This window comes from Leuciscus leuciscus, assembly GCF_965113295.1.
Source record: "Leuciscus leuciscus genome assembly, chromosome: 14".
In the NCBI taxonomy this organism is placed as follows: Eukaryota; Metazoa; Chordata; class Actinopteri; order Cypriniformes; family Leuciscidae; genus Leuciscus; species Leuciscus leuciscus.
The window spans coordinates 23,101,247-23,123,139 of NC_138738.1; the positions used below are offsets into that span (position 1 = coordinate 23,101,247).

At 38.8% G+C, this 21,893-nt stretch overlaps 1 protein-coding gene across 5 annotated transcripts in view; it reads right to left on the bottom strand.

Annotated features, from left to right (window-relative positions):
• rptor (regulatory associated protein of MTOR, complex 1) overlaps positions 1–21,893 on the bottom strand; it is a 393,572-nt gene that overhangs the window by 16,529 nt on the left and 355,150 nt on the right. For 4 of the 5 annotated variants that reach the window (XM_082136702.1, XM_082136700.1, XM_082136701.1 and 1 more), the window contains one exon: positions 14,563–14,669. In XM_082136702.1, the coding sequence (XP_081992828.1) occupies positions 14,563–14,669 (107 nt within the window). The remainder of the gene's footprint in view (positions 1–14,562; positions 14,670–21,893) is intronic. The other variant, XM_082136699.1, reaches the window with a different exon arrangement.

Genomic DNA, 21,893 nt, shown 5'->3' on the forward strand with positions numbered 1-21,893 from the left:
AGATGTGTTCAGTGCAGGACTTTTATCAAGTATGTGAAGTTTGGGGCAGATTGGATATTGTATGTTTGAGTTACAGCAAATTCATATTTAATTGTAGTAATAGTATGGTTTAGTACTTATAGTGTTTACTAGTATGTTTTAGCATGTTTCTAGTATGTTGGTAGGATGTTAAGCACCTACTGGCATTTTTTTTATATGTTATTAGGAGTCCACAACAGTGTTTAACATGTCACTTCCTGTTGCCAGCAGGTGGCGCTTTGACTGTAACTGAATATGAGCATTGTCATGTGTTCAAGACAGAACGCTTATCAAAAGTGTGAAGTTTGGCGCAGATTGGACATTGCCTTCTTGAGTAACAACAACATCCTGTTTCATTATATTAGCATGCTTTAGCACTTAGCTTAGTATTGCTAGCATGTTTTAACATGTTTCTAGCATGTTTAGAAGTCAATGGTATTTTTAACATGTTGCTAGAACGGCATCAACGTGTTAAACATGACACTTCCTGTTACCAGTAGGTGGCGCTATTACTATAACTGAATATTCTCATGTAGATGTGTTCAGGCCATGACTCTTATCAAACGTGTGAAGTTTGGGGCAGACTGGACATTCCGTGCCTGTGTTACAGCAAATTCCTATTTAATTGCAGTATTAGCATGCTTTAGCACTAAGCTAAGTGTTTGCTAGCATGTTTTAACATGTTTCTAGTATGTTGTTAGCATGTTTAGCACATGCTGGAACTTTTTTATATGTTATTAGGAGTCCACAACAGTGTTTAACATGTCACTTCCTGTTGCCAGCAGGTGGCGCTATGACTGTAACTGAATATGAGCATGGTCATGTGTTCAGGACAGAACGCTTATCAAAAGAGTGAAGTTTGGCGCAGATTGGACATTGCCTTCTTGAGTAACAACAACATCCTGTTTCATTGAATTAACATGCTTTAGCACTTAGCTAAGTTTTGCTAGCATGTTTTAACATGTTTCTAGCATGTTTAGAAGTCAATGGCATTTTTAACATGTTGCTAGAACGGCATCAACGTGTTAAACATGACACTTCCTGTTACCAGTAGGTGGCGCTATTACTATAACTGAATATTCTCATGTAGATGTGTTCAGGCCATGACTCTTATCAAACGTGTGACGTTTGGGGCAGACTGGACATTCCGTGCCTGTGTTTCAGCAAATTCCTATTTAATTGCAGTATTAGCATGCTTTAGCACTAAGCTAAGTGTTTGCTAGCATGTTTTAACATGTTTCTAGTATGTTGTTAGCATGTTTAGCACATGCTGGAACTTTTTTATATGTTATTAGGAGTCCACAACAGTGTTTAACATGTCACTTCCTGTTGCCAGCAGGTGGCGCTATGACTGTAACTGAATATGAGCATGGTCATGTGTTCAGGACAGAACGCTTATCAAACGTGTGAAGTTTGGCGCAGATTGGACATTCCATGCCTGAGTTTCAGCAACTTCCTGTTTCATGGCGAAACATCGAAATTTGTCAGGCCGCCGAGGACCCGCCCTTCGACGAAAACTCAAGATCTTCGCAATTTAACGTCGCAAAGGCCTTAAGATTACACTCACCAAATTTGAAGATGATCAGATTAAAACTGTAGGAGGAGTTCGTTAAAGTACGAGGCATGAAAATGGCAAAAACTGCACAAAAATCTGAGAGGAAGTTGAAAATGGCTGACTTCCTGTTGTGTTTAGGGCTACGCTCCAAGATACTTTTTTGTAGGTATTAGGTCCTTACATGTATGTACCGAATTTCATAAACGTACGTGGAACATAGCGGGAGGCGCACTCCGTTGAACTTTTATAGGTGGCGCTATCGAGCCATTTTGCCCCGCCCAATTCTGAAACCTATATCAGATGTAAATTTTCGCCAGTTCTGACGCGTGTGCAAAGTTTCGTGAGTTTTCGAGCATGTTTAGGCCCTCAAAAATGTGATTAAATGCGGAGAAGAATAATAATAAATATAGCTGCGAGCAGCGATTGCGGGCCCAAGCCGGTGGCACCGCAACCCCGGTGCCTTTAGTTACCTAAAGGCACCGGGGTGGCGGTGCCGCCGGCTTTGGCCCTCCATCGCTGCTCGCAGCTATATTTATATATATATATATATATATATATATATATATATATATATATATTTATGTATATATATATATATATATATATATATTAGAGGTGGGCATAGATTAATTTTTTTAATCTAGATTAATCTAGATTAATTTTGAAATTAATCTAGATTAATCTAGATTAAAATGGCTCATTTGAATTCTGCCGAAGGCATTCAGAATATGTGTGCTACCCAAATAATGACTATAAAAGTAAGTCTTTGAGAACGGGTTTCTCAAGCCAGGTGGCGCATTAGACCAGGCGCTCATCTCCTGTTTCCAAAATGCATCACAAACTGCTTGAGAAAGCTGTTCTATTCATAGACTGTAAAAGGTTACTACTGTACTGTTACCGTCCATAGGCAACATTAGGTAAGCCTATGTTATTATCAACTACTATAGGCTATCAATTAGGGATGGGCGATATGGCCTAAAATCTACATTGTGATATACATTGCAGCCTCCTGCGATAACGATATACAGTATATTATAATAAAACCATTTCAGAACAGATTACACAGACCCATGCTAAACAACTGCTAAATGTATTTTTTTTTAAAGGGTGTATGTAGTTTTGAGAACATATATTGTGCAAAACATAATTTTGCAGATAAATAAAATTTAAGTACACTAGCTGCAGAGACTTAAGTAGGTCTAATGTTTATTATGGCTTGGAGCTTATGAAACCCCAAATTTAAAATTAGAATATTGTCTAACTGATGTCTTTTCAGTTAAAAAGAAACACAACAACGATTCTTAAAATCGAGATTATGTGCTACACCACTAAGATATATTGGAATGGGAATAATACGCGCGCGCTGGTATTCAGTGATATCATAATTTCGTTTTGAATTTGAGGTGGTCGAACGGATTAGTCGTGTGTTAACTTACCGAACTGTTACCCCACACACTCTGTATATAGTTTGCTGCTGCTCGTCTGACGGCTTAAACCCGAACCAAGTCCAAATAATGGATGTTGCACCTATCTTTTTCACCAGCTTTCACTTTCAGCCGTGTTTACTTAAGATGAAGACGAATATGCGTTGCAGCCGGGTTTACCTCGCGGCCGCGGGTAGATTGCGTCATCATAGCTTGTGTAGGATAGAGCCATCTCCCAACCCAACTTGGAGAATAGATTAACGGCGATATTTTTTTTATCGCGCGATAAGAGTCTCGCGTTAACGCAGCACGTTGACGCCGATAACGGCCCACCACTAATATATATATATATATATATATATATACACACACACACACACACACACACACACACACACACACACATATATATATATATATATATATAAATATCTATCTATCTATATCTATATCTCTCTCTATATATATATATATACACACACACACACACACGAAAAACGAAAGTAAGTGTTGGGCTCACGTAACCCTATCATTAGAATCAAAACGTTTCAACAGTTGTGATGTATTTGGATGCTAAACTATTCTTTATTATAGGCTTTGTACTTCACTCGTGTTCCAATATCGATGGAAAAAATCATCCTCTTCACACGCGCAAAAATGTGCTTGGAAACATCACAGTGGAGCTCTGCTTACTGTGAATGGTACAAATTGTACTACTTACTATTTAAACAGAGCAGTGTAATTAGTATATGTTATGTTGACTATTTTGATTATTATATTGTATTAGGGCTATACTGAACAGGCTGCGATGACAAGATTGCAATTCTGGAATGTGTGTGTGACGCGGTTGCAGTTGAACAGTGGACACATAAAAACATAAATAAAATGTATTAGTTTATTCCTACTTCCATAGGTGGGAAAATGTTATCACAGTCACATCCCTAATATATTTATATATAAATACAATAGGCCTACCTGAAAGAGAATTTTACTTGCCCGACCAGAGTATAGCCTGATTAGAACGTCAAGAACAAAAAAAAATAACTTGGGAATCACTAAAACGAGAGATTATTCTAATTTCATTACATTCATTTTAAGTTCTAATCAGCAGTTAATAATAAATGTATTACTGATCAATGGTAACAAGGTTGCCCTGCTGAGGCTCATGCAGCTTCTCCAGGAGAAATGTAAACAAATGTGCGCAGCACACAAAAAAGCAACCCAGTTAACAACATACTGACTATAAAAATTACAAATATGGAGTTTTTATATATTTTATAACAGAGTTAAGCAACCTCACTTGACGAGTAGGCTACTATTTCCTGAATATAATCACGATTGAAACTGTGACATTGATTTCATACAACAGGTTAATAAACAGTTACAATTAAGTCACTTACATTTTAGATGCAATATTGACTGTTTTTGTTCTGTTTCAGCAGCATAAATAGTTAAACAAAGATCACAGCCGAACCATCGCGCATCTCACAGCAACTTGTTTTCTCATTACTGAATGATTCAGCATTTTGAAACGAATCGGTTGACTCAAAGATTCAATGGTCAATCCATAAACATCTGTCTCAATCATGAATGACTCAGTCATTCGAATGAATCGTTTGAACGAATGAATCAATGACTCGCTCATTAAGATGGTCGCCTGGCGACACCTAATGGCGGTTTAGTGTTATGTTTAAAAGTATCATTCTTTCCAACGTGCACCATTATCAATGTCAGTGCGGACGTCCGTTTTTTACTTTCACTTTTATATTAGCGATTTAAAAGCACCCGCTCGTGTCACACGTCGATTAACCGATGGGAAAATATCCTCACAGTCATATACCTAATACATTTATATTTAAATACAATAGGCCTACCTAGTAAAACGTTTTATATACTATTTTGATATCCTTTTGGACACAAGAGGGCAGTATAGCCCTATGTTTGCTTTTTTGTTGAACCAAATAGCACTAAATAGCCTGTTTTTAACTTTTTTTATACTTCTTGAATTGCAAAACAGAATAACAGAATAAAATGGGTTTAGTTCTAATATTTGTATAATTTGATATAAAAATAAACGGTGTATAATTACATTTGTAGAAGATATGAGATGTTTTCTGATTCCTTTTTTGACATTACTTTAATCCCTCGCCATATCAAAACCGTTTGAGATATTCAATATCCGTTCATAATTTAGAATCTTTAAGGTATTTTCATCATGTTGAAAAAGTTTGGTGGGAATAAAATAAATAGTTTAAGAGGAGTGGCTAAAAATTCAGAGGATGATTTTGCAAAAAAAATCCACATTCAGACCAAAATATCTGACTTCCTGATGGCCGGAGCTAATGAATGTAAATTAGAAAGTTGTCCGGCTTGATGAGTACAATATACAAAATTTTTTTTTTTACTGTAGTTAAAACTAACCCGCCCACTTTTGTCAAAAGCATGTTGAAAGTGACACACTTCCTGCTGCCAGTTGGTGGCGCTATAACTTTGACTCACAATAGTTACATCCATCTGATCGGCCTCTTACCACGAACACACTGCTGAAGTTTCATCAAGATCAGTTAATGTATGCAGAAGTTATTCCACTTCGTGTTTCTCTTTTCTCGCCATAAATTCGTTTCCTCGCCACGGCCAAACCGTTCGAGATATCAAAAATCCGTCCGCAATTTAGAATCCTCAATGTCTTGACTTCATGCACACCGAGTTTGGTGGGGATTGGATGAATTCTCTAGGAGGAGTACTTCGCATTCCACAGCAAGCGTTTTCCAAACAACCCATAATAGCCGACTTCCTGTTGGGCTGGCGTAAAACTTAGAGCACGAAAGTTGTTCGGCCCGATGAGATCTATATGTGTACCGAGTTTCATATAATTACATGCAAGTGTGTTTGATTTATGGACAAGTGTTCGGATCCCGTTCCAGGGGGCGCTGTTGAGCCCCCCTGCCACGCCCGGGTACCAGCTTCAGCCCGGCCCTGATGGCCGCACGTTCTGACCTGTGTGCAAAGTTTCAAGAGTTTTCGAGCACGTTTAAGGCCCCCAAAGCCCCTGAAACCTTGAAAAACAGGAATTTTAAACAAATCTCACTCAAAAGACAAATCCCCCCACCCCTCACACACACAGAGACGCAGAGGCAGAGAGAGAGAGGGAGAGAATTCTCCAAAAAATCACATTCAAACCAAAATATCTCACTTCCTGTTGGTCACAGCTTATGACTATAAATTAGAAAGTTGTCCGGCTTGATGAGCACAATATACATAACGATTTTTGTGACTCTACTTAAAACTAAGCCCCCACTTATGACTAAAGGTGGCGCTACTGAGCCCCTCACCACGCCCGTTTCTGAAACTTTGCACATGTCTACGGGCTAATAAATGTGATGTGTCTGTCGAGTTTCATCCAATTTCAAGTATGTTAAGAGTCTCAAAAGCATCAAAAAAGAATATTAAAGTTTGAAGCGTTGCCATGGCAACAGTATTAAAGATATCAAAAATCCTTTCACAGGTCTACATCTGCCGTGTGTTTACATTATACACATAAAGTTTGAAGCAAATCGGGTAAAAATAAGAGGGTGATTTCAAAGCATTTTGAAAGGGACACACTTCCTACTGCCAGTTGGTGGCGCTATAACTTTGACTCACAATAGTCACATCCATGTGATCGGCCTCTTACAACGAACACACTGCTGAAGTTTAATCAAGATCAGTTAATGTATGCAGAAGTTATAACACACTTCCTGTTTCCATTATTCGCCATAAATTTGCTTCCTCGCCACAGCCAAACCGTTTGAGATATCAAAAATCCGTCCGCAATTTATCATCCTCAATGTCTTGACTTCATGCTGACCGAGTTTGGAGGCGAATGGATGAATTCCCTAGGAGGAGTACATTAAATTCCACAGCATGCGTTTCCAAACAACCCATAATAGCCGACTTCCTGTTGGGCTGGCGTAAAAAGTAAAAGTACGAAAGTTGTTCGGCCCGATGAGATCTATATGTGTACCGAGTTTCATATTATTACATGCAAGCGTGTCTGATGTATGGACCAAGTTTTCGGACCCCGTTCAAGGGGGCGCTGTCGAGCCCCCCTGCCACGCCCGGGTACCAGCTTCAGCCCGGCCCTGATGGCCGCGGGTTCTGACCCGTGTGCAAAGTTTCAAGAGTTTTCGAGCACGTTAAGGGTCTCAAAAGTGCCCGAAAGGTTGACAGAAAAATAAGAATAAGAAGAATAATAATAATAAATAATCCTACCGAAAACAATAGGGCCTTCGCCCTTTCAGGGCTTGGGCCCTAATAAACAGAGCAATTCCAAGAGGGTCCTCACACCATCGGTGCTCGGGCCCTAATAATTAAAGCTGCAAGCAGCGATGAAAAGGGCCCTCGCACCTCGCAATGGCCTTAAGATTACACTCACTAAATTTGAAGAGCATCAGATCAAAACTGTAGGAGGAGTTTGTTAAAGTACAACGTCTGGAAATGGCAAAAACTGCACAAAATCTGAGAGGAAGTTCAAAATAGCTGACTTCCTGTTGTGTTTAGGGCTATGCTCCAAGAGACTTTTTTGTAGATATTGGGTCATTACATGTAGGTACCAAATTTCATACCTGTACGTGAAACCTAGAGCAGGGGCAAAATGTGGGGGCAATAATTAACCCCCTGAGGTCTACGGTATCGCCGGCGATACCAGCTCACTTTTTTTTTATTAGTGTAAAAGAAACTCATAAATACTCTGTTGACTTTGATTTTCCATAGGAGTTTCATACATCAATCGATTCTGTTAAATGTGTATTATTTTTGTGTATACTCACAATAAAAACAAAGTGTTGTGCTTTTTGCCAAATAAAGAAAAATAAACACGAAGCGAGTTCTGCCTTCTCTCTGCCAGTGAAGTCCATTCTGAAACGCGTCCGAAAATTAACAATAACTCAGCGAATACTCAGTCAAACAGACATACAGACAGACAGGCATGAAGCTTGAATTCTCTTCTTTTAAATGAAGTAATTTATATAAAAAAACAATTATTCTCATCTTGTGAAATCTGTATTAAAAGAGAGCGATTCCAGTCGAGCTCATCTCATCTCATTACGTTATAATCGGCCCCGCCCACGGAGAGCGCGCGCTATTCAAACGCAAATGGCTGAGGCAATCCTGTGAACGCCCACATCAGCTCGAGAAAACACACAAGTTTATTTAGATCATTACTTGTTTACACCGTCTTGCAGCGCTGTGAGGAATAATACTAATGGAAAATGTCCCTCAGAAGTGCGGGTATATCGAGGAGCGAGCTGAGGAATACAAGTAAGTTTTTTCCTTCTCACGTGAATTTCTTCACGTGGGTTTCTGTTTATGAATGAATAAACGGCATGAATGCGCGCTGTTTACCACAGCTGGCAAAGACAGTTTAAATTTAAATCGCGTGTGTGAATGAATGATGATGTTTTAGCAAACTGCATTGCTATTAGGGGTGGCACGGTACATGAAAAAACATCCGAACCGTTCGGTTCGCTTGTCTCGGTTCGGTGCGTGTGTGCGTCGCGCGGTTCGCACGGTTCGACGCATGCGCAATGTAGCCTTGTGCCCGTGCTACTGCTAATACAATGCTAAATCATAAATCAGACAAATGTAGAATAACATTACAATGTCCAGCAATCGATTTAAATAGTAGGCGTACACTGGGTTTACTTAGACATTTAATGAGATCAACTCCACTAGGCTATATGTTGTTTTTTTCACGTGAATAAATAGGCTACATAGATCGACTGTTCCACGTACCGGTATGTACTTTAATGGTCCAGTGGCAGAACTTGCCAAGCGTGTCAAAGGTTCTGAGTTCTAATCTGCACTCGTATATATTTTTCTTTTTCATCAAAACCGATTATGTTTATCAGCGGTTGTATATCAAGCAGGGACAGATTTGTATGAATTTTGTTTTGTGATTTCATCGGAACGAATAGAGTAGCCTAGAGTCTCCTCAACGGACTGAAGCGCGCGTCTGAGTGAAGAATGTGCGGCCGCTGCGGTGTGTGCGCGAGCCACGAGAACACTGTATCAGCGCCACTGATCGCAACGGCAACGAGCACTTTGATCACTTGATTAAAAAAAACACATTTCAGCGCTAGATTGCTTCTTATTTAACAAACGAACGAAACGAATACTTTGCTAGTTAACTGGAAATGTTTTATTTATTTGTATTGGTACATCCGTGCTGGGACATAATATCAACCCTGGCAAAAAGTGGTGACAAATAACTGTCCGACACAGCCCACGGGAAATGAGAAGCTGCGTTTTGCAAACACACCCCATTTATGAAATAAATAAATTAATAATTAGATAATTCAGCTATATATCATATGCTGAAGTACATTTTTGGAGTGTTAAAGATTAAAAGAAAAAACAACAACAAGAACCGTACAGAACCGAAAACCGTGACCCTAAAACCGTGATACGAACCGAACCGTGGGTTTTGTGAACCGTGCCACCCCTAATTGCTATACTGAGATAAGTAAACATCGACTGAATGTTGAAATAAAATGTAGGCTATTTGTATAAGCAACGTATTAAACTGCAAATTAACAATATGCCCTAATATTTCATGAAAACAACGTTACAGTCAGACGAAATATGAAAGACAACATTTTGTTGACCAGATTTGGGTACAGTTTTTACTGTAGAATATACTGCCACATCAAATAAGCTTTTGTTTAGCCATTTCTATATATAAAATACTATTTTTGTCAAAAATAAAGTCATCAACTAAGATGTTAGCTGTTCCAATGTTGGTTATATTCAAACTAATGAATACATAGATAAAATGTAGGGCCTATAATCATTTTTTTTTACAAAGAAAGAGTACACTTGAAATATTGTTGAAATTGTAATTATTGTTGTAATTGTAACCATTTTAATAAAATAGCAAAACATATTTACAAGATAGATGTAAGCAAAATCTTAAATGGTCAATATAAGTCTTCTTCTAAATATATCTATTGTCCTTGCATTGTGGCTCAGTCAGTGTCACACCTGAGTGAATGGCTAATTATGCAGAGTGGGTGTATTCTAAGGTGTAAACCACTCCTCGTTCACGCCCCCCTCGCATATTGGCTTTCCAAGCAAAACCTGTTTTACATCAATTTAAATCAATGTATGGTTTTATGTGAACGATAAAGCAAGACTATTTTCACATAATTTTGAAGAAAAAACTATAGGCGACGACATCCATAAGTCAAAAGTCTTATTGCCACATATTTAGTATGTGTTTTGTGGTCTTATTTCAAAAAATTTAATTTTTAGTTTTTTCGATAACCACGCATAAACATTATTCTCTCAAAAATGAAAACATGTACATACATGTGGCTCACATATTATTGTAGTCCTGTTTGTGCTATATAGAGTGAATTTACACCTTTGCCATTAATATGTTTATAAGCAACTGAAAAAAGCACAAATGTCAGAGCATGTCAGAACACCCCCAGGGCCCAAAAAAACGCTCAGACTCCAGAGGGTTAAGCCATTTTGCCCCATCCAATTTTGAAAACCATATCACACGTAAATTTTCACCACTTCTGAAGTGTGTGCAAAGTTTCATGCTTTTTCAAGCAGGAAACTTTTGGGAAACCTGCTTGAAAAAGCATGAAACTTTGCACACACTTCAGGAGTGGTGAAAATTTACGTGTGATATGGTTTTCAAAATTGGATGGGGCAAAATGGCTTAACCCTCTGTATTTGCCACACTTCCTGCTACCAGCAGGTGGCGCTATTGCTATAACCATAATGAGCATGGTCATGTGTTCAGGACAGGACTCTTATCAAACATGTGAAGTTTGGGACAGATTGGAAATTGTATGCCTGAGTTACTGCAGGCTGTCGGTGGTTGCCTAGCAACATCGGAAATGCAAGCAACATTAATATTGAACTTATCTGATCATGCATTAACACCAAAAGGCCGAAATTGGGTGAACATTTGTCAGGCCGCCGAGGGCACACCCTTCGACGAAAACTCAAGATCTTCGCAATTTAACGTCGCAACGGCCTTAAGATTACACTCACCAAATTTGAAGAGGATCAGATGAAATCTGTAGGAGGAGTTCGTTAAAGTACAACATCAGGAAATTACGAAAAATGCCCAAAATCTAGGAGGAAGTTCAAAATAGCTCACTTCCTGTTGTGTTTAGGGCTATGCTCCAAGATACTTTTTTGTAGGTATTGGGTCATTACATGTATGTACCAAATTTCATACCTGTGCGTGAAACGTAGAGCCGGGGCAAAACGTGGGGGCAATACTTTACAGAATTTGCCCCACCCAATTTTGAAAACCATATCACACGTAAATTTTCACCACTTCTGAAGCGTGTGCAAAGTTTCATGAGTTTTCGAGCATGTTAAGGCCCTCTAAAAAGCGATTCACTTTGGAGAAGAAGAATAATAATAAACAGAGCAAAAACAATAGGGTCCTCTCACCATCGGTGCTCGGGCCCTAATAAACAGAGCAATTCCAAGAGGGTCCTCACACCATCGGTGCTCGGGCCCTAATAATTAAAGCTGCAAGCAGCGATGAAAAGGGCCCTCGCACCCCTGCCACCGCCACCCGGTGGCTTTAGGAAAGGCCTTAAGATTACACTCACCAAATTTGAAGAGGATCAGATCAAAACTGTAGGAGGAGTTCGTTAAAGTACAACGTCAGGAAATGGCAAAAACTGCACGAAATCTAAGAGGAAGTTCAAAATAGCTGACTTCCTGTTGTGTTTAGGGCTACGCTCCAAGATACTTTTTTGTAGGTATTGGGTCATTACATGTATGTATCAAATTTCATACCTGTACGTGAAACGTAGAGCCGGGGCAAAATGTAGGGGCAATAATTAAGCCATTTTGCCCCACCCAATTTTGAAAACCATATCACACGTAAATTTTCACCACTTCTGAAGCGTGTGCAAAGTTTCATGATTTTTCGAGCACGTTTTGTATTTGCCACACTTCCTGCTACCAGCAGGTGGCACTATTGCTATAACCAAATATGAGCATGGTCATGTGTTCAGGACAGGACTCTTATCAAACATCTGAAGTTTGGGGCAGACTGGAAATTGTATGCCTGAGTTACTGCAGGCTGTCTGTGGTTGCCTAGCAACATCGGAACTGCAAGCAACATTAATATTGAACTTATCTGATCATGCATATATCACCAAAAGGCCGAAATTGGGTGAACATTTGTCAGGCCGCCGAGGGCACACCCTTTGACGAAAACTCAAGATCTTCGCAATTTAACGTCGCAAAGGCCTTAAGATTACACTCACCAAATTTGAAGAGGATCAGATGAAATCTGTAGGAGGAGTTTGTTAAAGTACAACATCAGGAAATTACGAAAAATGCCCAAAATCTAGGAGGAAGTTCAAAATAGCTCACTTCCTGTTGTGTTTAGGGCTATGCTCCAAGAGACTTTTTTGTAGGTATTGGGTCATTACATGCATGTACCAAATTTCATACCTGTGCGTGAAACGTTGAGCCGGGGCAAAATGTGGGGGCAATAATTTACAGAATTTGCCCCACCCAATTTTGAAAACCATATCACACGTAAATTTTCACCACTTCTGAAGCGTGTGCAAAGTTTCATGAGTTTTCGAGCATGTTAAGGCCCTCTAAAAAGCGATTCACTTTGGAGAAGAAGAATAATAATAAACAGAGCAAAAACAATAGGGTCCTCTCACCATCGGTGCTCGGGCCCTAATTAAAGCTGCAAGCAGCGATGAAAAGGGCCCTCGCACCAGTGCCACCGCCACCCGGCGGCTTTAGGAAGGCAGAGCACGGTGGGCAGTAAATATAGGAGGACTATGTCAAAGTCATTTGTATTTGCCACATTTGCTACCAGCAGGTGGCGCTATTGCTATAACCATAATGAGCATGGTCATGTGTTCAGGACAGGACTCTTATCAAACATGTGAAGTTTGGGACAGATTGGAAATTGTATGCCTGAGTTACTGCAGGCTGTCTGTGGTTGCCTAGCAACATCGGAACTGCAAGCAATATTGAGAGAACTTATCTGATCATGCATATATCACCAAAAGGCCGAAATTGGGTGAACATTTGTCAGGCCGCTGAGGGCACACCCTTCGACAAAAACTCAAGATCTTCGCAATTTAACGTCGCAAAGGCCTTAAGATTACACTCACCAAATTTGAAGAGGATCAGATGAAATCTGTAGGAGGAGTTCGTTAAAGTACAACATCAGGAAATTACGAAAAACTGCACGAAATCTGAGAGGAAGTTCAAAATAGCTGACTTCCTGTTGTGTTTAGGGCTACGCTCCAAGATACTTTTTTGTAGGTATTGGGTCATTACATGTATGTATCAAATTTCATACCTGTGCGTGAAACGTAGAGCCGGGGCAAAATGTAGGGGCAATAATTAAGCCATTTTGCCCCACCCAATTTTGAAAACCATTTCACACGTACATTTTCACAACTTCTGAAGCGTGTGCAAAGTTTCATGATTTTTCGAGCACGTTTTGTATTTGCCACACTTCCTGCTACCAGCAGGTGGCACTATTGCTATAACCAAATATGAGCATGGTCATGTGTTCAGGACAGGACTCTTATCAAACATGTGAAGTTTGGGGCAGATTGGAAATTGTATGCCTAAGTTACTGCAGGCTGTCTGTGGTTGCCTAGCAACATCGGAACTGCAAGCAACATTAATATTGAACTTATCTGATCATGCATATATCACCAAAAGGCCGAAATTGGGTGAACATTTGTCAGGCCGCCGAGGGCACACCCTTCGACGAAAACTCAAGATCTTCGCAATTTAACGTCGCAACGGCCTTAAGATTACACTCACCAAATTTGAAGAGGATCAGATGAAATCTGTAGGAGGAGTTCGTTAAAGTACAACATCAGGAAATTACGAAAAATGCCCAAAATCTAGGAGGAAGTTCAAAATAGCTCACTTCCTGTTGTGTTTAGGGCTATGCTCCAAGATACTTTTTTGTAGGTATTGGGTCATTACATGTATGTACCAAATTTCATACCTGTGCGTGAAACGTAGAGCCGGGGCAAAATGTGGGGGCAATACTTTACAGAATTTGCCCCACCCAATTTTGAAAACCATATCACACGTAAATTTTCACCACTTCTGAAGCGTGTGCAAAGTTTCATGAGTTTTCGAGCATGTTAAGGCCCTCTAAAAAGCGATTCACTTTGGAGAAGAATAATAATAATAAACAGAGCAAAAACAATAGGGTCCTCTCACCATCGGTGCTCGGGCCCTAATAATAAACAGAGCAATTCCAAGAGGGTCCTCACACCATCGGTGCTCGGGCCCTAATTATAAAAGGGTGTGCACATTTTACGCAGTTTTTCAGTGGCATTAGATATGTTGTAATTTTTACATTAAAGGTGCAAAAGTTTTGATATTATACATTTTTACATCACAAAAACTAGCTGTTTTAACAGGGTATGTAGACTTTTTATTTCCACTGTAAATGATGGAGCTACAAAGCTCGCCTGGGAGCGATGTGTTTAAGATGAAGGGGTGTGTGTGTGTATGTGTGTGTGTGTGTGTATTTGTGTGTAGTACCTGCACTTTCATTTCTCTTTCTGTGTCCCAGATCCGGATGACTCGAACGTCACCTGACGTCATCAAGAGGCCAGTCTCCTGCTCCCAGTCCACCACCATACCTGCACCTTCAAAAGAGTAGGGGAGGTTTCACACATACAAACTCAAATATATGACTCCCTGGGCTCTCCTAACACGTCTGTTCATTACGATAAAAGATCACATCACACTCACCTGTTTTTCAGAATTATAAAACATGGATTAATGCATCAATTTTGTCTCAACACTTTTATGAATTGTGTCATAAAACACTCAATACTGCATCTTTAACCTCTTGACTACCGATTATAGACAGCGACAGTAGACTTAACAGTTTTTTTTTAGTTTGGTTGTGTGTTCGGTTTTTAATCAAGACTCCAATTTTAATGCTCTCTTCAGGAAATAATTCACATTTCGTAGCTGCAAACTGTGTATCCTCATTTCTTGTATTTAATGTAGTGTGGGTCATATTTTCTCTTGTGTTTACCTTGTTATATTTATGGTTTTCAAGGATAAGGGCTTGTGTGTGTGAACAGACACCACACACCACAGTTTTATGTGCTTGCTGAACATTTAATCTCAAAACTATGAGCATTAATAGGGTGTTGGTTCTCCCTTTGCTGCTATAATAGCTTATATAGCTATAATAAGGTTTTTCATTATAAGTTGGATCATGGCTGTTGGGATATTCAGACACAAGAGCATGAGTGAGACCCAGGCATTGGTTTTGCCGTTGAAATTCAACCCAAATATGATCAGTAGGGTTCAAGTGCCTGATGTATAAATGTACAAAATGGCCATTGAAATATGCATACACAATTTCCCATGCACATATCAGGATTTACAAAAAATAAAATAAATAAATAAGTGTGCACCATTCGCAAACTCTAGACCAATGCGTAAACACATTTGTTAACTGGTGCGAGTGAAGTAATGAAGTAAACAAAATGATTTTAAACTCTGTTTTCCATTTGATATAGCCTACAAATTTATATTAAATATGCCACTCTCATTAATGGAATTAATCCCTCAAATTAGATCAAATCATTATCCAGAAGTGAAATATATTTATGAATTTAAATAGAAATATTTGAAGGTGAAACATTTTTCCTGTGGAATGCTGCGTTTTAATGGTTTTAATGTTTTAACGACAGAATTATAATGAGATGGTCGCATGATAATATTTATTTAATTAATTAATTCTAAATAGCAAAACAGAAAATATTTTCACAGGAATAATGATCAATGATGCATGCTTGACTCTGACTAGATGGCTTAGCAACATAGGCAGTATAATGACAGACACTCACAAAGTCTTTGGGTGGTTGAACGGGCCATAGATCCGATGACACAGTACTGTACAACTGCTGCCGCATTGTGCAGACAGACAGTAGCCTTAAGTCTCTGTTATACTTTCCGCGACCGCGAGGGTCCGCGTGACGTAAAATCGTCATCGGGGGTGCGTGCGGAGGCTCCTTGCGACAGCCGCGTGCCTCCCATTTTTTTGTGACCACGCGGCCCCCTTCCTGTTTGCAGGAGTGATGAGATACTTAGTAAATTGTCCTCACTCAAAGGCTGGTTGTCTAAGTGGTATCCCCAAAATAATATAGAATTCATAGACAATTGGAAAAGTTTTTGGGGCAGACCTGACCTGTTGAAAAGAGATGGTATTCATCCCTCCTGGGATGGTGCTGCTCTTCTCTCTAGTAATATGGCACATAGTCTTAGAGCTCAAACATGAATGAGCAAATGATAAAGCTTGGGTTGCTGAATATTAGATCCCTTACTTCAAAAGCACTTATTGTTAATGATATGATTACAGACTATAATCTAGATGTGCTGTGTTTGACAGAAACCTGGCTAAAACAAAATGATTACATTACTTTAAATGAGTCCACCCCACAAGATTACTGTTATAAACATGCACCTGCATTGTGTAAATGATAAATCACGTTTGAGATTTGTGCTGGCTACTGTATACAGGCCACCAGGGCACCATACAGACTTTATCAAAGAATTAGCTGACTTTCTATCAGAGTTAGTACTGGGTGCAGCTAAAGTCCTAATTGTTGGTGATTTTAATATAAATGTAGATAACGAAAAAGATGCATTGGGATTGGCATTGGCATTTAAAGACATTCGTAACTCAATTGGAGTTAGACAACACCTGTCAGGACCTACTCATTTTCGTAATCATACTCTAGATCTAATATTATCACACGGAATCAATGTTGATGCCATTGAAATTCTGCAGCAGAGCGATGACATCTCAGATCATTATCTAGTCTCATGTAAACTTCATTTAGCCAAGGCTGCAAAGCCGACTTCGTGTTACAAATATGTTAGACCTATCACTTCTGCCACTAAAGATTGCTTTATTAATAAACTTCCTGTACAGTTTCATCATCTCAGCATCCCAGATAGCTTAGAAGAACTTGTTATTGCGACAGAAACTTTTAACTCTCTCTTTTCCAGCACTTTAGACACAGTTGCTTCGTTGCGCTTAAAGAAGATTAAAGAAAATAGTCCAACGCCGTGGTACAATGAGCACACTCAGACCCTTAAGAGAGCAGCCAGAAAAATGGAGCGCAACTGGAAGAAAACAAAACTAGAGGTATTTCGCATTTCATGGAAAGAGAGCTCGATTGCATACATTTCAACCCTATTAGAGGAAAATAAACAAAACCCTAGGTATTTATATGAAAGTAGCTAACTACCAGCTGGCTAAGTGGCTAAACTAACAAAAAATAAAGCTTCAAGTCCAGAAGTTTCCAAGCAGCACAGCAGTAATGGCTTTATGAACTTCTTCACTTATAAGATTGATAACATCAGGGAGAAAATTATTACTATGCAACGTTTACTACAGTATCGCATCAGGGAGTGCATTGTAGTCTCCCCAAGGAAAAATTTGATTCATTCATTGCTATAGAAGAGGAAGAATTCGCTAAACTCGTTAAATCATCTAAATCGACATCATGTACATGTATGTTAGACCCTATACCGACTTAGCTACTGAAAGAGATGCTTCCAGAGGTCATAGATCCTCTTCTTAATATCATTAATTCATCTTTGTCATCAGGATACGTACCAAAAACTTTTAAGCTGGCTATGATTAAACCGCTTGTTAAAAAAACGCAAATTGATCGTACAGAATTAGTCAATTACAGGCCGATCTCGAATCTACCTTTTCTGTCAGGATACTAGAAAAGGCGGTATCCTCACAACTATTCCTTTTTCCTGTTCCTTTTTAGAAAGAAATTATATCTGCGAGGATTTTCAGACCGTACCATAGTACTGCGACTGCTCTCATTAGAGTTACAAATGATTTGCTCTTATGAATGAATGAATGAATGAGGTATTTATATAGCGCTTTCATATGTACTACTGTACACCCAAAGCGCTTTACAATCATATCAGGGGATCTCTCCTCAACCACCACCAGTGTGCAGCATCCACTTGGATGATGCGACGGCAGCCACAGTACAACGGCGCCAGTGCGCTCACCACACACCAGCTATAGGTGGAGAGGATAGAGAGTGATAGAGCCAATTCAATGTAAGGGGATTATTAGGAGGCCATGATTGGTAAGGGCCAATGGGTGGAATGTGGCCAGGACACCGGGGGTTACACCCCTACTCTTTACGAGAAATGCCATGGGATTTTTAATGACCACAGAGTCAGGACCCCGGTTTAACGTCTCATCCGAAGGACGGTGCTCTCTGACAGTATAGTGTCCCCGTCACTACACTCGGGCGTTAGGACCCACACAGACCACAGGGTGAGCGCCCCCTGCTGGCCTCACTAACACCTCTTCCAGCAGCAACCTGGTTTTCTCAGGAGGTCTCCCATCCAGGTACTAACCAGGCTCAGCCCTGCTTAGCTTCAGTGGGCAACCAGTCTTGGGCTACAGGGTGATATGGCTGCTTATCATCCGATCGTGGTTGTATCTCTCTATTAGTGTTACTCGATCTTAGTGCTGTATTTGAAACTATTGACCACAACATTTTTTTAAATAGACTCGAAAATTATGTTGGCATTAGTGGAATTGCATTAGCATGGTTTAAATCATACTTATCTGACCGTTATCAGTTTGTAGCAGTAAATGAAGAGATGTTTTATCGATCACAAGTTCAGTATGGCGTACCACAAGGCTCAGTACAAGGACCGTTGCTTTTCACTCTGTACATGCTGCCCCTGGGAGATATCATTAGGAAGCATGGAATTAGTTTTCACTGTTATGCTGATGATACTCACCTCTATATTTCTTCACACCCTGACGATATTTACCAATTCATAAAATGAACGGAATGCATAGGTGATATAAAAAATGGGATGACTAGTAATTTCCTACTACTTAATTCTGAAAAAACTGAGATTCTAATTACTGGACAAAAAACTTCCTCACGTAATAATCTAGAATACTGTCTAACACTTGATGGCTGCTCTGTCAAGTCTTCATCGTCGGTTAGGAACCTGGGTGTGCTCTTTGATACCAATCTTTCATTTGAAAGTCACGTGTCTAGTATCTGTAAAACCGCATTTTTCCATCTTAAAAATATATCTAAATTGCGTCATATGCTCTCATTGACAAATGCGGAACAATTAGTTGCGTTTATGACATCAAGGCTAGATTATTGTAATGCTATTATGGGTGGTTGCCCTGCACGCTTAATAAACAAACTACAACTGGTCCAAAACGCAGCAGCTCGAGTTCTTACCAGAACCAGGAAGTATGACCATATTAGCCCAGTTCTGTCAACACTGCATTGGCTCCCTATTAACCCCCTGAGGCCGGCGCGATAGGCTCGTTTTTTTCCTTATCAATGCAAAAAAAAAAGTAAAAAAAAATATTATTTTGTATCTTATATGCTTGTGTTATTTATCAATCGATCCTGTTAAGTGTGTATTATTTTTTTGTGTATACTCATAATAAAAACAAAGTGTTGTGCTTTTCGCCAAATAAAGAAAAATAAACCTGATGCGAGTTCTGCCTCCTCTCTGTCAGTGAAGTAAATTCTGAAATGCGTGAAATGAACTGTAACTCAGCGAATACTCAGTCAAACAGGCATACAGACACACAGGCATGAAGCTTGAATTCTCTTCTTTTAAATGAAGTAATTTTTATAAAAAACAAATATTCTCAGTTTATGTAATCTGTATGAAAAGAGAGAGATGTCAGTCGTTCTCTTCTCAGCTAATTATTTTTAATGTGACTCCGCCCATGGAGAGCGCGCGCTATTCAAACGCAAATGACTGAGGCATCCACAGTGAACGCCCACATATCAGCTCGAGAAAACACATCAAGTTTATTCAGATCATTGTACTTGTTTACACTGTCTCGCGGCGCTGTGAGGAATAATGGAAAATGTACCTCAGAAGTGCTGGTATTTCGAGGAGCAATGGATCCTGAGAATACTGTAGTACGTTTTTTTCATTCTCAAGTGAATCGCGTTTCTGTGTGTGAATGAATGGCAGAGATGCGCGCTCGCAAAAAGACTGTTTAAATTTGAATCGCGTTTCTGTGTGTGAATGAATGATCCGCTTTTAGCAAACTATACTGAGATGAGTAAAAATCGACTGAAATATGTTGAAATAAAATGTATTTGTATAAGCAACGTATTAAACTGCAAATTAACATTTATATTTCTTATATAAACGAAAGACCTATGTTACAGACATATGAAAGACAACATTTCGTTGACTAGTTTTGGATAGATTATACATTTTTACTGTAAAAATATTTGCCACCTCAAATAAGCTTTTGTTTGCCAATTTTTGCTCATATGTTAAATATAGTATGTTTTGTCAAAAATAAAGTAATCAAATAATATGTTATAGTGTTTGTTCCAATGTAGCCTAGGCTATATTCAAAGTAATGAATCCTTAACTTTGAAATATGTATGATATAAAATGTATACTTTAGTTTTTACAAAGAAAGATTGCACTTGTATTGTTGTTGTAAGGGACTGTTCGTTTTTTATTTAAGGGGCCACCGGAGGAGTTTTGAGATCTGTTGTCAAAAAAGACATGACCCTCCCTTAGCCAGCAATAAATTTTTCTATGACCCTCCAAAATGATTGTGAAAAAAGGCACGACCCTCCCCGATAATTTATTGATTAGCCTACTTCTGTACTGGTTTGCGCTTGGCAAAGATGATAGCCATTGTTTGTTTGTTTTTAAACCATAAACTCATGCTTTCTCATCTTACTAGGGCTGTAACGATAGACCAAACCTACGATTCGTTTCGTATCATGATTTTTGGATTTATATTTGAAAAAAAAAATCATGTTTTCGGTGCTGATGCGGTGTGACTCGCAACATGTGGGTGGCGCTGCCAACAAAGCATCTAAAAGCTGTCACAAAGAACCGGCAAAAGTAGGCTAATGATAGGGGAGCGCGGGGCACAACCGTACGTGGGCCTAGTTGTAACACGCTTGTTTTAAACACTTCCGCACATGCTTGGATGACGAAACTTTGTGTATTTACTAGTTGCCATATCAACACTATATATATAAAAAAATCCGCCAAAATAAATTTTTTTTTGAAGATATCCATAGACATTTATTAAACCATAGCAAAAGTAAATTTCTTACTTAAGTTAATTTTTCATCTCTATTTTTTGTGTTTATTTAAAATAAGACAAATCTGATATTATTTGAATCTCTAAGATGTTATTTAACAGTTGAGATAGTTCTTTAATGCTTCGCTAACTAGCAGAAGACACTAGCAGGGTTTAAATCACAGTTGTGCAGGCGGGGGCATGTTGTAACTCTGCGTTACAATGTGCCCCTATTAGAAATATGCTATTATATTCTATACTTTTATTAATTTTATTGAGAAAACATGAGAAAAAGGTTTATAAAGACTGAGAGACAATGTTCAGAAATTACAAATTATTTATTTGTTTTGAACATGTTTTCATGTGTTCGTATTCAAAACTCAAAATGAGTTTATATTTAATTATTAAAAATTGCCATTATTTTATATGAAAAAGTTTTTTAATTGTATTTTATTCAGAAAATATTTTAGTTTGTTTTGTATATATTTTTTATTAGATCAGATAACATTTTAAGCTGTCATATGTTATGTTACAATGTGCCCCACACATGTTACAATGTACCCCACCTATGGGGCATGTTGTCGCATTTCACTTCCATTCTTTCGGGGTATATCAAGAAAAAAAGTATATACTGTATTAATAAAACAAAAACACATAATTGTGGTAGACATGTGGGAAATTAATGTGGGAAAAAAATAGAGTGTAAAGTAGATTTACACAAAAAAAGCGTTACTTTGTGCCCCGCTTTCGTAAA